General features: G+C 41.9%; 2 protein-coding genes across 2 annotated transcripts in view; one reads left to right on the top strand and one right to left on the bottom strand.

Annotated features, from left to right (window-relative positions):
- Nucleotides 1–1390: 1390 nt before the first annotated feature.
- Nucleotides 1391–7246, top strand: Pifo (primary cilia formation). Its single transcript, XM_005369787.1, has 6 exons — nt 1391–1565; nt 1659–1801; nt 2377–2475; nt 3348–3478; nt 4839–4956; nt 5934–7246. The coding sequence occupies exons 1-6, from the start codon at nt 1508–1510 to the stop codon at nt 6000–6002; spliced, it is 618 nt and encodes a 205-aa protein (XP_005369844.1). The 5' UTR covers nt 1391–1507; the 3' UTR covers nt 6003–7246.
- A 9201-nt stretch (nt 7247–16447) lies between these two features.
- Nucleotides 16448–17066, bottom strand: part of Ovgp1 (oviductal glycoprotein 1) — a 13735-nt gene continuing 13116 nt past the window's right edge. The window contains exon 12 of the mRNA XM_005369788.2: nt 16448–17066. Coding sequence (XP_005369845.2) covers nt 16833–17066 — 234 coding nt within the window. The 3' untranslated portion in view covers nt 16448–16832.

Genomic DNA, 17066 nt, shown 5'->3' with positions numbered 1-17066 from the left:
TTTCGTTTCTCACTTTAAGTTGCAGACTGAACTCACTCTGCAGCTAAAGAAGGCCTGGAACCTGTGATCCTCCTGCCTCAGCTTCCTGAATAGCTGGGATAAAAGGTCTGTACTAAGGGGCCCAACTTTCACTTGAAAAAAAAAAAGGAAAAGAAAAGAAAAAGAAACTTTCATTTCATCTGTAAAATTGGGCTGGAGAGGTAGCTCAGTGGCCGACAACTGCTACAAAGAGCCCAAGTTGGGTTCCCAGTGCTCAAAAGTTCCAGCAGATCTGACATCTTCTGGCCTCCCATAGATGCCTGCTTGCAAATGCCACACATGCAATTGGATGTACACACACACACACACACACACACACACACACACACACTAAAGTAAAATAAATAAGTCTGGAAAATTATCTCTAAAGAAAGGTCTAGCCTAAGGCACGCGTGCACTCAGGATCACCTTTAAACTTTGTGCCTTGTTACCGCCCACAATTGCACAACTCTTAAAGCTACCCTAAAACCCAGGGAAAACGCGTGCTAGTGTCCGCCCAGGACAAAGTTTAAAGGTGAGTAGCACACACTGACGTTTTCTCCTTGCATCAGGACGATAGGGCCCACATGTTGGGCAGCTCTCCTCTTCAGCGGTGCCAACCGTTCATACTGTCAGCCAGGAAGTCGGCACTGCATGGCTTTGTTTCCACCGCTTTAAAAGTCTCAGCAACCCTATCAATAGAATCATGAGGACACGAAGACTTAGAAATTAAAGGATTTTTTATTATTGTTTTAAGCAATTCTGCGGTGCCAGTGCACTCTTACTGTCTCACTGAGAGCCACCAGCCTTTGAAAGCCTCGTACCCACACCCATTCCTACACTCTGCTATCCCACACACCTCTACACACACACACACACACACACACACACACATTCTCATTCTCTCTCTCTCTCTCTCTCTCTCTCTCTCTCTCTCTCTCTCTCTCTCTGGCTTGAGGAAAAAGAAAAATGGGTCTAAGACGGACCTTATAGAGACTTAGCTGTCAACTCCCCTCCCGGGCCCCCATCCCCTCTGCTCCTGCCAATGTTCAGCTGTACATCTCTTGCCAACACAGTTACTGCGTGTTTTCTGCTTTCCTGGTCCCATTAGTTCAGACCTACGGCGGTCTGAGCCCCAGGCCCCTACCTTTACAGCACTGCATTTCTCGTGAATGTTTCCGAAGAAGCTTGCCACCCTCTCACCCACGCAGCCCTTCCACCTGGTGCCTAGCAAGCTCTACCCTCAATCCAGAGACTGAATTAGGGGGCAATTCTGAAGTGACCGGCGCGCTGGGCCGTCTACTGCGCAGGCGCACTCAGAGCAGCCTTAGGCTCCACCTCTCTGGCTCTCAGCCGCTACGTCCCCTTGGCAACGCGGTACACAGTGCGAACCCGAGTAGGTGCACGATGTGCTTTAGCAGAGTAGGTGAGGAGAGTGGCAGAGGACTACAGAACAGACAGCGGGAGAAGGGTGGGAAGACCAGGAGAGATGAACACGGAGGAAGTACTGCTCGCCCCCTCGTTCCGTGGAGTTACGCTTGGTTCACGTAAGAGCTGGCAGCCGGGTCCCTCCGATCCACCTGCCCCCATGCTTCCCTCCACCCACGTGCTCACTTGGAGTTTCTTCTTTTTATCTTTAGGGAAGGCGGATAATTACTCCTTTGGAACACGTCAGCAGAGGAAAATCTTTCCTCACTACCACCCCCCAACCTGGTTGGGGAACAAGTTTCTCCCTGTTAGGGGATCGCCCCACACAGGTCCTGGGTGTTACTCAGAAACAGACGTGAGTATTCTCCTCCCCCTCAGTTTCCTATGGAAGGATACACACGTGTTCTGGTAGAAAAATTACTCTATGTGTGGCTTTTTTTCTGGGTCCCCACATGAGAAGGAGCCCCGGGTCTGCAACCAGCTGTAGAGTCAGTGTGTCAAGGACCATAATCCAGCACTTTCCATTCCCCACTAAATGCAAGCCTTGTCTTTCTGTAATCCCTGCACCGTCTTTACTTCCAACATCCCTGTGGGCTGATGTCGGTTTGTTCTGCTTAGTTCAGTCTCCGGGCTGCCTCTTCCTGAAAAGCAAATTCAGCTGTTATAGGACTCTGAAGATGAAAGGCACTGGAATTCACAGACACTCAATTTAGTCATCTGTCCAGCCACACTTCTCTGCAAAGTTACTTGTGTTGTTTGTTTAACTGTACAGTTTTGACTATATAAGAATCAAGACAAGAAAAATAAAACAGCAATGGCTTGCAGAGAAGTTCACATGGAGACATTCTAAATTCACCCCGCTTACGATTGTGTTACTGATGTTTTTCTTCTCTCTCCTCCCCTCCTTCCCTCTTTTCCTTCCACTGGAAGTGGAATGGTTTGGCATACAACCTGTCTCGGATCCCAGCCAGTACCAAAGGTTATGCTCTTGGAGCCAGGACAGCAGTGCGGTTTAAGCCAGTCAGCAAGGTAACGTTCAGAGATTGTAAGGTGGTCCAGGCGGCAACATAAAAGGTTGAGGCATTAACACTGCAAGCGGGAAGTAACCTGGGGAGAGTGGAAACTAGTTCACTGAAGAAACAGACCCAGGACAGGGCTTTAATAACCTAAGTTAAACCGGGCGGTGGTAGCGCACGCCTTTAATCCCAGCACTCGGGAGGCAGAGGCAGGCGGATCTCTGGGAGTTCGAGGCCAGCCTGGTCTACAAGAGCTAGTTCCGGGACAGGCACCAAAGCTACAGAGAAACCTTGTTTCAAAAAACCAAAAATTAAAAAAAAAAATAACCTAAAGTTAAAATAGAAAAGCTATGTTTATTTACATCACACTATCTTGTCAATTAAAGTACAAATTCCAACTTTTTCATTGTGTGTGTATCTGTGTCTAGCTGGATTTCAAGTCTAATTGTGAGCAAAAGCAAAATCATTATCTTTCTCCTTTTTACTGATGAATTCTGAGCCTAGGCTGTACCAGACCAATGTGCTTGCACTGAGCTGCAGCCCCTGGCTATGACCCTACTCTCCTGCTGAACAGTCAAGGACTAGCAATACCAACTATAAAAACCTCCCAGAGATGGACTGTACCAACTTGCTTTGATTGCTTACCCATATTGTGTGTGTGTGTGTGTGTGTGTGTGTGTGTGTGTGTGTGCGCGCGTGTGCGTGTATAAACCACAACCATCTTTAGCTTTTTGCCTACTTAGGCCTATTTCTACATCTTTGACACCCTGAACTGTAGCTGACTTATAAAGAGCATGAAATGATTGTTTTGCTTTACCTTAAATGCTTTGTGATAATATAGATTGTATCTTATCAATCTCTAACACAATCCTTTTATAATTACAGGATGTGACGCCATATCCAGGAATGTACCAGAAAGTTTGTACTTATGATGAGAAATACAAACAAAGCTTTGCTCCGTTCAATGTCATGATGCCTCGATTTAGGACTGAAGTTAAGGGCGCTTCTTATCCTGGGTATGTCTCCTGTTTACTGTGCATTCCATAGGAAAGAAGTACATAAAGCAGGAATTACGTCCAAACTTTCCAAGCTAAATCTTTAAAGATGTGACCTCTAACTTCTCATTTCTCTGGTACTGTAGAGTTGTGGAATTGGTTATTAATTCAATAGACATTTACTAAAGTGTCAGGCGCTTGTGAGGCTTCCACAGAGAATTCAATATGCCCACCAAACAGAGATCCTGCTCCCTTGGAGAGTACATGTTAGAGCCAAAGAAATAAGAATTAAATACTCAAGCAAATACCAACAGTAATAAGAATACTGGCCATACAATTTATCAGTCAAACTGTAACAGTTCCAAGACTGAAGGGAACCAAGTGACAGTTCCCTAGGACAGTAACTATAAGCTAAGGCTGTAATGAGCACACCAGACCCTGTGGCGAACTGGTGCTGTCCTATGAAGACGTTAGAGCAGAAGGGTGATGTGATAGACTGATGAGCTGGGGGGAGGGGGCGACTTTGTTTAAAGTTGCTAAGAAAAGCACTCAGCAAGTGTCACTTGGCCTGAGATCTGAGCAAATAGATTAAACCAGTCCTGTAAAGTGACTTAATCTGTTATGTGGAGACAGAGTATCCCAGGCAGAAAGAACAGCAAGTGCAAATTCTTTAAGTTGAGAAGAAATTTGACAGGATAGAAAAGACATTATCACGGTTAGGGTACAGTGAGAAGGGAGGAAATGTAAACACAGAATATCTGGTCCTTGTAAGCCAGTGGGGTTTAGTCTTGATGCCTATGAGCCTTCTCAATATGCAACTGCAGGGGAAATGATCAAAGTCTTTCCCTAACTGATGAGAAATCCAAGAGAATGCAAGCAACCTTTCCAAGCTTCTGTTAAGAAAGTTTAAGCATTAGTCTTGATTCTATAGATATAGAATAAACTATATAGATATAAACTGTTCCTTACAGTAAAGTCTACAACAGCTTTACAAACACAGGCAATTCACAAATAATCTCATTATTGAGAGCCAGAGTAACTGGTTCTGCTTTGCTTCTCCCTAGATTGCAGAAAAGTTGTCTCTGCATGCATTTCACCATGTTCAAATTGTGGGCAGTACTAACCCATCACCGTGGTGGATCTCATAGCACTCACGATCCTGAGATCTCTGGTCTTTCAGCTAAGGATACTGAGTTATAGAAATATGTTTGAGCCCTTTGCTTGGATGTTGAGGCTGGTTCTCTTTAACACTGGCAACCTAGTTAGAGACACACTAATGGGAAATGACACTCACATTTGTCTGACAAGGTTAGTCTTGTTTTTCCCAAGGAGGGTGGAATTCATGGTCCATCATCAACCATATTTGTATGTTCATTTCTAGCCCTGGCACATACAATCCAGAGAAGAAGACACCCCCAAAGATTGCTTGGCCAATGAAATTTGGATCTCCAGACTGGTGTCAGGTTCCATGTCTAGAGAAAAGAACTCTAAAAGCTGAGGTAATAAGATTGGCTGCTAACACACCTTTCTGTCCAGTACTATATCCTGTATTATCTTTTGTTCTTAACCAGAAGTTTGTAAGGAAACTTTGAAAAGTTCATGGTCCCGTGAACTTATATTTTGTGTGTATGTCAATGTGAGGATAGTTTTGGAAACTCATCTGCATTAGCTTTTTATAGATAATTTTGACATTTCATCTGATCCTTAGATAAGGAATTACCTGCACCTGCTAATTCCTTAGGGTAGACATGGGGAAATATCCTATATGATTTAAGAAGATGCTGAGAACAGTAACGATCAAGTGACTGGTCAGCTACAGTCCACATCCATGACTCCTTCTTCATTGTTCTCTCTGACATATCGCGTGTGTTAGATCACTGGAGAGCTGGAGAGTATTCTGAGTAAGAGCGTGGAAAGTACTACCTGTCTTCAAACAGGGGTCCAGTGTTGCTTTTCTGTGTGATCTTTAGGCCTTTTCTTTGTATTGACTTCCTTATCTTTAAAATGAATTTAATAATATAATTTATCTGGCCTTGTTGTAAAGCTAACTAACAGATAATATGGAAAAGCATTTCATACAGTACATAGAATATATACTTAGTTTGGGTTTGCTATTGTAATTCTAGGTTTATTTTTTTCCTAGTGGAATTTAGGATTAAATCCATAAATATTTGTTAAATGCCTAATATATGGATAGATGTGTTAGGATCTATGGGTAACATATAGTTAAACATATAATTCTTGCCATCAAGATGTTGACCAACTGCTCAAAAATTTCCAAGTAGCCAATTCCTAGCATGATGAACTCCAGAGTACAATGTTCTCAGTTATCACAAATGTCGAATCAATTCCTATTGGGTTGGGCTTTACCTGGGCCACAGGTTTTATACTGTGAGGTTCCACGTCATAGTCAGGAAGATCAGAAGCAGAGGACTCTTTCTGGGATACTGAACTAGACAATGTTCTTTTATTGCAGCTGTCCACAGACAAGGACTTTAGAAAACATCGGAACCGTGTGGCCTACTTTAGCCTGTTTTACAATTGAGAAATAGGCACTGTCTTCACGAGTTCTCCTGACTGCAGAATCTCCAGAACTGAGGATGGGACTGCCCTTGCACTTCTGGGTTTCTTGGGCCCTCTTGTCTGCCAATTCGGCATCCAGGGAGGAGCGAGGGTCTCACAGTCACCCTACAAAAACATAAAGACTGGTCCAGAATGTTCCTACTCTGTCTCTTTGTTTGTGGTCTAATAGTGCTTGCTGGGTGTCCAGCCACATAGTTTGTTTTTGAGAAACACCCAGGGATACCTTAACCACTACCTTCAATTCTCAGGCACCAGTCTTGAATGTTCTACCACTAGTCTTGTCACTAGGTAGATCTTAGTCTGTACATGTCAAGGTCATAGATAGAATTTGAGCCCCCAAGACATAGGATTTTTAAATTCAAGTTACAACATTTATGTTAGGGGAGTCCTTCCAAGATTTATGAATTCCCTGGTATAGAATGAAAATTTTCTGGTTCTATTCTTTCCTAAATTGACATAAAAAACTCAAATAACCCAAAAAGTTTTAATTCCGCGTGACATGGCCTCTTTAGTCTGTGTGCTGAGTTCCTGCTTAGTATCAAGCAGAGTGAGAAGCAATGGGTATATCCTAAGAATGAACACACACCTAAGCTGAAGTCTGAGAGAGACTCCGCAAGGTGACAAGGAGGTTAGGTGTGCCCCTTCTTTAAATTGCCCCTGAAGGTTTACGAGTACATGTTAGGGTATGAAATAAGAATTCACAGCAACTGGCCACAGTGGCACACACCTTTAATCCAAACACTTGGGAGGCAGAAGCAGACAGCTTCCTAGACTACATACTGAATCCAGGACAGCCAGGACTGTGTAGAGAGACCCTGTCCCAAAAAAAAGTTTAAAAAAAAAATCCACTGGCTGTTAAATAGGTGCCTATTTAACACATCAAAGTAGACATGGCCACCAGGTTCTCCCAGCATCCCTGAGTCCCTGCCTATTACAGAACCCTTCTGGCTGGCATACCCTACCCTAAACTTCTCCTATCCAGGCTGGGTTCCCCTTCCCTGTATAATCCAGCCATTTTGGTTACCTGCCCCCTTTCTGGTCTATCCTTTATACTCCTGGCCTCTTGATGTGGCTCTTCCCTATCCCCTCTTCCCTCTCCTCTCAAGGCTCAGTTCAGGATTGTGTTCACTCTGGACTCTCCCAGATATTCCTGCCTCTGGCTGTGATCTCCTTTTCATCAACAATAAACCTTCTCCACCATACCTAGGAGCAGTCATGTCCTCTGTTTTTATTTCTTTTTTTCATTCGTCTAGTGCCAAAATCACAGGATTGGCATATATAAATTCCCTTCCACAGAACTCAACCCTTCTGACCAAGCCACTGATTTTATTCTCATAAGGTAATGTATGGATCATGTGTCTGCTGGCTCCTGTTACCCATCAAATTTGACCCCAAATTCTAGAGTCTGCCTTCTCAGCCACTTCTCCCCTCAATGTATGAAGTGATTATTTACATTGTTATAATATTAAATAAAACTCAGGAGTCAGATATTGGGGTAAACCTCATAGATCCAAAGGGCAACAGAGGAATGATATATTTACCCTGCCTCTCCAGGTTTCTCAGATCTAAAAAAAAAACCTCATATATGTCTTAGTCTCTCCCTAATACTTTCTGTGCCCCCATCTCAATCCTCCAAAGCTTCTATGGCTAATTCTGGTCAGCCAATCATTGACTCCACCCTGTGATTCAAGGTAAATTTTGTTGTCAGTCTCAGAGTGTTTTTGCAAATACATAGCCCACAACATTTCCTCCCTAATCAAAAATGAAAGGTTTTCAACTCTAACACAGTTATAAACTATATAAATAAGAACAATTATCAGGTTAGAATTACAATAACAATGTCCAGTTAATTCGTATTTGGAAAACTCAGAGAAAATATTCTATTATCTGTCCTACCTTTGTGATTCCAAAGTTTTGTATCTAATTCACTTTATACCATAAGTTGTATTACCAACCTAGAAATGTATTTTAGACCATAAAATGTTTACTTAGATAAAACAACCAAAGCCTTTATGTCTCTCAACCTTACATCTACACTTTACATCTCTTATGTTTCTTTTCTGAATTTGATTAAAAAAATAAAAGAAAATGGTAACTAGTCTTCAACCCCATCAGGGATCCAAGAAGGATATAATAATACCTGGATAAACAGGAAGTGCAGAATAAACAACTTCCAAAACTATACAAATGACAGAAACATCGAGCTACCTGGACATTCACCCAAGGTTCCTCTGCAACATTGGGGCATCCACCTTTGGCCTATAGGCCTAAAATATCTAGCAGACTTCTCTGTGAAGCAGGAATTTTAAATGACTGTTCTATCTTGTCTTGACAAAGTTTGGCAGTCACTTTCTTTTGTGTCCTGCTTATCCAATTTGGGCAGCATACTGTCAGCAATTGAGGCAAGGACAATTTCCTGTTCAGTAGCTAACTTTGCCACAATGAAACCAAACTCCATATGAAAGTTCTTGGATACCCATCATTCTTTCTTGGAGTAAATTCATGCTGCCAGGAGCAGATGTGTCTCAGTGTCATGAAGAGCTCTATTTAAATAAAACATCTCAAATGTCATATTTTGAAGGTCTTGGAATGGAAGACAATCTATCTAAAATATATCTGTTTAACCTTGAAAACATACCTAACATGGCCAAAAGTTTGATTGTTATAGATGACTAACTACAAACCTTCATTTTTAATTATCCTAAATATTTTGTAATAATTTTCAAGGACTATAATTTTGCATTACATAGTTAAATGAGCTGCATAGGTACAATACCTTGAACTAGAGTAGAAACATATATACAGTATAACAAAAATAACCTTAAATTTGTATCAATATATAAAAATTTATACTAATGTAAAATTGAGATAATAGTTGCTGGTTTTAGTTTAAAGGTAGATTCAATAATCTACCCTTTTTCCCATCATTCCTATATCCCCCTTTCTTCTTTTCAGAATGAGATCCCTGAATCTAAATCTCCTTTGTTTAGTTTTCTCTCTGACCAGTATGAATAATAACTTGCAGCCAACTGCCTAAACTAAGATAAACATCCATAATCCACCAAATGGCCCAAAATCACCCGCTCCACCTACTTTCTGTTGTCTGGGGGTGACAGAATCTTTGAAGGACCCTGTGAGAACTGAGATAATGATCAAGTCCTAGGAGAGCTAGCTGTTTTCCAGTCTCAGTGTGATGGGGAAGTGCAGGGCTTATCTGAAGTCCTGGCTGAAGTAGTCTACGAGGCTACGCCATCTTAGTAACTACGTCAAAGTAGTCCTGAGCAGTTTGTAGTCAAAACTGATCTTGGATGGTAGTGTTTTTCAGCTTAGTGGCATTACCACAATCCAGGTTGAATCATTGTTGCAGAGCCCCCATCATCTTCTTGGAGACCTCAAAGATCACTGCTAGAAATAGTCACAGTTCACTGCAGAAAATTTAAGTATTTTTTATTTCTTCTCCAAGAAGTTAAAGGACCACAATCTATTAAATACATCTGGGATACACAAACTTAGTTCCTAGTTACCTGCTCCAGACGCAAGCCTGAAATCATGTATAGGAAGCTAGATTAAGTCTATTTCTAGAATTAGTTAGTTCTCTACAAGATTATTAATAACAAGACAGAAAATTTAAATATATAATAATTTTATAAATTTTGAGATAATATTTATACCTTAAGAAAAGTTCTAAAGAGTCAAATTAAAGACTAAGGATTATGAGGTAAATGGCAATAGAATAGTCCCTTAATTTTGGTTTTCCATACCAGCTGGCTTTTCTGACATGAGACAGAGATTTTGGATTTTTCATTAAAAAGCATGCTTGGGTTAGAGAAAGAGAAAGCCACACACTATCTCCAAAGCCAGCTTTAATTTTTAATTGAATTAGGACTACAAAAAAAAGATCATTTTCTTTATGTCTGTAGAGAACAGTAGAAACAAACATTTGGAAAGCTTTATGAAATTCAGTTCTGTTGGTCAATTTGCTCTCTTTATTGGGACATTTTCTCTTGATTATTTGTCCTTCTTCAGATGTCTCTTTCTTCCTGTGGTCTTTATAATCCCTAGTTGGATGCTTTTATTCTGCTGGAAATATAAAACAAAACCCTGTTCCAATGCTAACTTTGGGGAGTTCCCATTTTCTGTGGGTTATATCTGATCAAATGAAAGATATTTATTAGTTTTATAAGTTAGTTTAGATTGACTGGCCATGCTGTTTGATGAACTATCACCTCTCCTAATCAAGAGTCTCTACTTTTGAATCTAATCTTTATTAATCTTGATGGTACCCATAGCTTTTCTTCTCCCTTGGAAACAAAAGCAAAACCTCTTCCCCAAGGTAACGCATATCCTGGTTTTCATTCTTCGGAGTTCTGGTTCCTTTATATCATGGCCCTCCTCCCCTCAGCAGCAGCAGAGATTACCAAAGTCAGACTGGGGAGATAAGGTGGTGGTTTTATCTCCATTTTGAAACTGGCCTCGCCTCTTCCAACTCCTGATCTCATGTTTTTGTTTTTGTTTTTCAAGACCAGTGTTTCTCTGTTGCTTTGGAGCCTGTTCTGGAACTCACTGTGTAGATCAGACTGTCCTTGAACTCACCGAGATCCACCTGCCTCTGCCTTCCAAGTGCTGGGATTAAAGGCGTGTGCCACCACCACCCAGCATACTGATTTCCTTTTTAAGAACATGTTTAGTAATTGTTTTTCTCATTCCCTAACCAAAAAGAAAAGAAGAAAGAAGGAAGGAAGAAAGGAAGGAAGGAAGGAAGGAAGGAAGGAAGGAAGGAGGAAGGAAGGAAAAGGGAAAGAAAAGAAAGGAAAGAAAAGAAAAGAAAAAGAAAGAAAAGAAAAGAAAAGAAAAGAAAAGAAAAGAAAAGAAAAGAAGAGAAAAGAAAAGAAAAGAAGGCATTATGCTGCTGCCGCCTGGTGGCAATATTCCAAACTTACAAAACATACGGTCTCCAAAAAGCCACTAGGGATAAATCCTAGTCCCACTGCCAGTCACCCCACAAATTACCAAGCTACACAACTGTCACCCACATTTAGAGAGCCTAGTTTGATCCTATTCAGTGACCCTGAAACAACATGGAATAATGTGTGCAAGGCATAAGCTCCGCACTGTTCTCGCTTCATCATTTAAGTACTCGTCATCAGTGGCCTGGTGAGATGGCTCAGAGGATGACAGCACTGAGCCTGGTGACCTGAGTTTGGACCCTGAATCCACAGAGTGGAGGGAGAGGACCAACTCCATCAAGATGTCCTTTGACCTCCACAGGAGCACAGTGGCATGTGTCTGTACACACATGAAATAAATAAGCAAATGTAATATATATAAAGTCACCAATAATCAGGTTTCTGATGTCACCATTGCATTTAATGGAGGTGTCCACGTAGTAGGCACACACAAGTATATATGGAATAAGTCATAAAATTTGTATTTCTTCCTGCACCTTCTCCACTCCAAATTTTTAGTCAGCAGTCTGCAAGTTATAGAGCTAACTATCTAACTGGGAGAAGGCAGTAGAACTCTGAAATGTCCTATTAAAATACACATATTTGGAACCAGCAAGGTGGTTAAATGGGCCAAAGTCCCTGTCATCAAAACTGACCATCTAAGTTTGATTCCAGGACCCAAATGATGTCAAAGAATTAACTCCCACAAGTTGTTGTCCGACCTCAACACGTGTGCTGTAGCATGTACACACCCCACATACAGAATAAAAAATAGCAATCATAAACTAAATTTAATGTAAAAATTAAACTATATTTTACCTGCTTTGATCACTAAAAAGCTCTCGTTATGTTGCCTGTAGTTTCTCATAGTAGGCGGAAATGGGATGAGAAGGCTGGACACATCTTCAGGGAGAAGCAGGGGAGGCAAGGACAAAGTCCTAAGCAAATCAACGATGGTGCTGGGGAAACCAGCATGGAACTTTGTGTAGGAGTCTCAGGAAAATGCAAAGAAGGATATAATTTTTTCTTGAAATAAGAAGCCTAACTTAGCCTCTTACTATATATATGCAATATTAAACCACATTCATGCTAGAATGTTCTCATTTGAATTGGAATCTTTGTTAGTCACTTTCCTGACATACTTAGTTTCTTCTGCTCTGTCTAGATCTTGGCCAGTGCCCAGGACCTGAGTACATCCAGTGTCTCCAGAACTCCATGCTGAGCTGATGAAACAAGGGGTGTTCTCCTCCCAGGAGCAAGATTGTTGGGCACCTTTAGGTGACAGAGAGAATGTGAACCCTGTACAAAACAAAACAAAACTTCAACCCCGCCCCCAGCAAGCATTCTTACCAAAGAGGAAACCCACAAACTTACACAAACACCCTGCACAGTCAACATTCTGTTCCTGCACAGGCTGGAGCAGTGGCAGAGCCTGCTGGGGAAAATCCCAGGCATCTTGCCAGGTAAATCAGCTAATGCCTTCCTGGGGAGGGGCATACTGTGTTTGGAAGCTTTATTTCTGCGCCTAGACAGTCGTGAACAGAGTTCCTCCCATGTCTCCTTCATGTTTACATTAGTAGGGTTAGCTGTAGGCTTCTTCTTCACCTATTACCAGCCAGCCTTGAGCAGGGCCCCTTCAGCACCCAGCCTGAATAACTATCAATCTTGCTAATCAAATACCTTCTACAGACAAATCAGAGAGTGATAGAAACTCATGCTCTTGGAACCTAGACAGCTTCACTCCCCACTGTCTCTGCAACACATCCACACCTGAACAGAATTAGATTTGCTTTCATCTAAAGAAATAAATGGTGCTGGTTTTTCACAGTTGTATCTCTCATTTTTACTTTGAACTTTGAAAATCCCCAAGTTCCAAAGGTTTTTTGAGAGGATGGCAAAAGAACCTCATTCCAGGCTGCGTATAAACCTGCATGTATGTATGAAACCATAGAACAGTCCACTCCCAACACGGCTATCCTGACCCTCTCTGCATTCCCAGCTTGCGTATAAACCTGCATGCGTGTATGAGACCATAGAACAGCCGTTCCCAACATGGCTATCCTGACCCTTTCTGCTGTGAGTGGTACTGAAGCTGGTGATATTGGTCAAAAAGTAAAAGTATTTGTCACACACACAAGCCTGATGACCTGAGTTTAAGCCCCACGACCCATAATGGAAAAAGAAAATCAAGTCCTGCAAGTTGCTTCTGACCTCCACATGTCTAGCCTTTGTCTTTGCTAATTTTGTGAAGCTTTAGCTATTTGGAGAAACTAAGTCATATAAGAAAACTACAATATTCTATAAAAGTGCACTGTTAAACAATCAGAAAGATGAGGTTCCCAGTCTCTTTGTGGGCTGAAGTCATATTTTTTAAAAAAACTGCAATATTCTATAAAAGTACACTAATGTTTAAACATCAGAAAGACAAGGTTCCTTGTCTCTCTGTGGGCTGTCTTTAAGGTTTAAAGTTTGATTTTAATGATAAAGAATCTCAGTTAAACCTTCATTCAAATTTATAAAGCTCAAACTTAACAGAGATAAAATTGTAAAATCCTCATCTACTAAAAAGCTACTGATTTGTTGCAAAGTGTTAAAGGTAATTGAGACATGCAAGTTAATGGTCAGTCACCTTATAAATGATCATATTCTTTAATATGTTCAGAACTACACTTGTGGTCATGCTAAATAGAAATACAACTCATTTGCAGGGGCAAACTTTGGCCTTCTGCATATGTGAAAGCTAAGCCTGAAGCAAGTAAAAAAAAAAAAAAAAGAAAGAAAAGTAAAGTTTGCTTGAAATCAGGTAGACTTAACGGATTAACAACCCTCAATCCCTTCCCTTGTGAATGAAAATGAGAACATGATCCCTTCTAGATATGGTCGAGAACATTTTTATTACAGACTCGAGGGAGAGGACAGCCAGAAGAAGCATCAGGAAGAGTCCAGACCGAACATGGCCAGCAAAATAGACCAGGCCCTGAGAGGAGGTGGGGAGAGCAAGAGAAGGAGAGGAAAGAGGAGAGAGGGGAAACAGAAGAGAGGACAAGGAGCAGAGCCAAGAGCAGAACTGAGAGCCCATAGCTAAAATGGCTGAGTCATATAGGAAAGACGGGGCAGTGAAGCTCGGGGGCCGGAGAGGTTTAGGGTACGGGGTGGGGTATGCCCGCCAGGATGACTGTAACAGGAGTCAAATAAGCAGGGATTTAGGGAGCGTAGAGCCTAGCATAGACCTTGATATGCTAATAGGCACCACAGACATAGGTTAATGGAGGAGCCATATTGTCTCTGAGGGAATGCTGCTGTTTGTCTAAATAGCAAACTTTAGGAAATGGAATTTCTTGAGCCCTAACACCCCAATAGACAAAAATATCAGCTCTGGTAGCAGCAACTGAGGCTATCTCCAAAGACGGGCAGCAAGAGACTCCATCTGTGCCTTGCTTTGAATGTGGTAATGTTAACCTCTAGGCAAAGAATTGCCCCCATGACTAACCCACCACCCAGCCCCCACCCAAGCACTGGACACTGTTGGGTTCACCGCCCTACTCTGACTTACCAAGGGACGTCAGTTTTCCCAAGTCCACCCTACACAGGAAAATCTCTCAGACCTTCTGGGTCTAGGGGCCAAAGGCTGATACTGCCTTGTGTGGCAGCCAAAGATGGAAGACCTCTACCCCAAACAACACTATCAAGATCACCATAGAGGATCGCAGCGTGGCTGTCCAGGCAGCAGGTAAGCCTGTCGTTTTAGTTGTTACAGACGTCATCTGGTTTATGCTTCCTACTCAAATTTTCCTCCTCAGATCTCACTGGTGGTGTTGATTGTTCGCCCTGTTTTATCAGTTTAACAGCAGCCAACACCAGGTTCTCCCACAAAGGCTGCAGCGGCCAGGTCAGTCCATTTTGTAAGTAAAAGCCAGGTCTTGCTTTTTCTCCACCTACTAGGTCTCCTGCTGCTAAAGGCAAACCCACCGACAGGTTTACCCTGCTGGCAGGCTTCATGCTGAGAGAGGAAAACTCACAAAACAAGCTTCAGTGTAAACACAATTGAAGCTACCATGCTGTTACTCAAATGTTTACTTTCATTTAAAAGAACTTGCTTTTCAATGACTGCTCTCAACAATCAAGCGCTTATGTCTCATAGTAAATGATTAGATGTTTCCAGAAGGATAAAAAAGGAAGTTTATGCAAGTTGTCAAGGTCTAAGGAAGTGATTTAAGGTATGTGAAAAACAATGAGACTTAAATAGAATACGAGGCATGACTTCAAAATGTCAGAGTCTTAACATTAATCATTGGGGTTCTGGTAAGTTATTAATGTAGCCTTGGTAAAAACCCTGGCTACTAAAGCTTTTTTTTATCACAGGCACAAAATGTATAAATTTCTCTTGGTATCATCAGAATATAGTCCATTTCCCACAAAGTGTTGCCCAACTAACTCACGGCACTTAGATCTAGAGACTTCAGAATGTCACCTACAATCATTTTAAACAAACTCCCGTCTCCCACTTGGTGATGTCCTGCTTTAAATAAATTACAACTTGCTTCCCAAGGGAAACTCTTCTCAGAATCTATGTTGTAGTAGGCGTTAAGCAACACCTAAGGAGAAAGTTCTAGAGACTGGCATGTTGCATTAAGACTATAGAGATGGGCAAGGGGGATGGCTCCAGTGGTAAACAGGCTTAACGCATAAGCCTGACAACCCGAGTTTGAGCGAAGAACTCACATGAAGAGCCCGCCTGTATGCATGTGGTCCATGTGTGCGCCTTCACCTAGTGCTGGAATTAGAAACAGTTTTAAGTCTGGGTTCTGAGAACAAAATCCTATTCTCTGGAAGATAGCTATTTCTCTTCATTGCTAACCCATCCTTCCAGCCACTATAAAAAATAGTTTTAAATTAATGTTTTGTTTTCTCATCATCTTCTTGAGGAGTAAGTAAGTAAGGGTGTTTTTATAAAATAAAATAAAATTTTCCAAACAGAAAATGTCCTTGGAAATCCACTTTCTTCCTCTCCCTCACAGCTCCCCTCGAGGATCATGGGAAACCTTTCTAGATGAGATAGATTTTGGCTCTGGTCCCCAGTGATGCTGTGTGGGTGTTCGTGTTAGAGACGGAAACTCATCATCTACAAAGAGAAACATCTCTATAGACTAGACTCAAAGATGTTTCCAAAACCAGCAATGGAAGGAATTCACCTTGAAAGAAAGAAGCTGACAATTGGATTGTTGACAACATTTTAAGAATCTCAGCGTGAGCTGCAGAAATCACTCCGAAGTTAAAAGTACTTGCTGCTCTTGTACAGCCCAATAATTGGGTTGGTAGCACCCATGCCAGGCTAGAACTCTGATTCCAAGAAGTCAATGCCCTCTTCTGGCCTCCACAGACACCTGAATGTGTAGGGCACACACGCATAAAACATAAAGAAAAATAAAATAAATGGAGGGACCACAGGAAGATTCTCATGCTTCCAGTTTATTCAACAGAAAGGAAATTGCCCTATGGTGGCTTTGGTGCCAGCTTAGCCCCACAAAATGCTCATGGGTGGCAGCCTGAAGTGGCTTCTGTCATATCATATAGAAGAAAAAGCAAGGGTTTTCCCCTAGGATTTGCCACCAAGAGAGTTCATTGATCCATAACAATGTGTCCTGAATTTTCTTTTTCTTAAGAGAGAGATTTGTTCGAAGAGTTGTTGAGTTGACAAAGGAGAGTTCCCATCAGTAAGAGTGAAGCCATTTTCAAAAGAGAAAGGAGCATATCCTGGGGACAGGATGATGGAGCCAGAGGGCAGCATCCTGTCCTCCACTTCTACGTAAGGACCAGTTCACCCATCCTGGGAGTAAGTTTCCACCTCAGTAATCAAAATTCCCCCACTCTAGAGATGTATTCTGCCCATTGGGGGTAAATGACATCTCTCTAGGGGGAACAGTAACCCTTTCAAGGGCCACAGCCTTCTTTCTAGAAGTTCCCTCCTCAATGGGAGTCATAGTCTGAAGATAGGCAAGAGTTGTAACCATCTCTGCAGAGGTCACAGACTGATTACCCACTGTGGCCATGGTCTCTCCCCCAGAGGTCACAGACTGATT

This window comes from Microtus ochrogaster, unplaced genomic scaffold (assembly GCF_000317375.1).
Source record: "Microtus ochrogaster isolate Prairie Vole_2 unplaced genomic scaffold, MicOch1.0 UNK60, whole genome shotgun sequence".
NCBI classification, from domain to species: Eukaryota; Metazoa; Chordata; class Mammalia; order Rodentia; family Cricetidae; genus Microtus; species Microtus ochrogaster.
This window is presented reverse-complemented; position numbering and strand designations above follow the sequence as displayed.

Coding starts and splice junctions, on each gene's coding strand:
- Pifo (XM_005369787.1), top strand. CDS start 1,508: ATGAACACGGAGGAAGTACTGCTCGCCCCCTCGTTCCGTGGAGTTACG. Junction 1,566..1,658: donor TGGAGTTACGCTTGGTTCAC/GTAAGAGCTGGC, acceptor TTTTATCTTTAG/GGAAGGCGGATAATTACTCC. Junction 4,957..5,933: donor AAAGAACTCTAAAAGCTGAG/GTAATAAGATTG, acceptor CTTTTATTGCAG/CTGTCCACAGACAAGGACTT.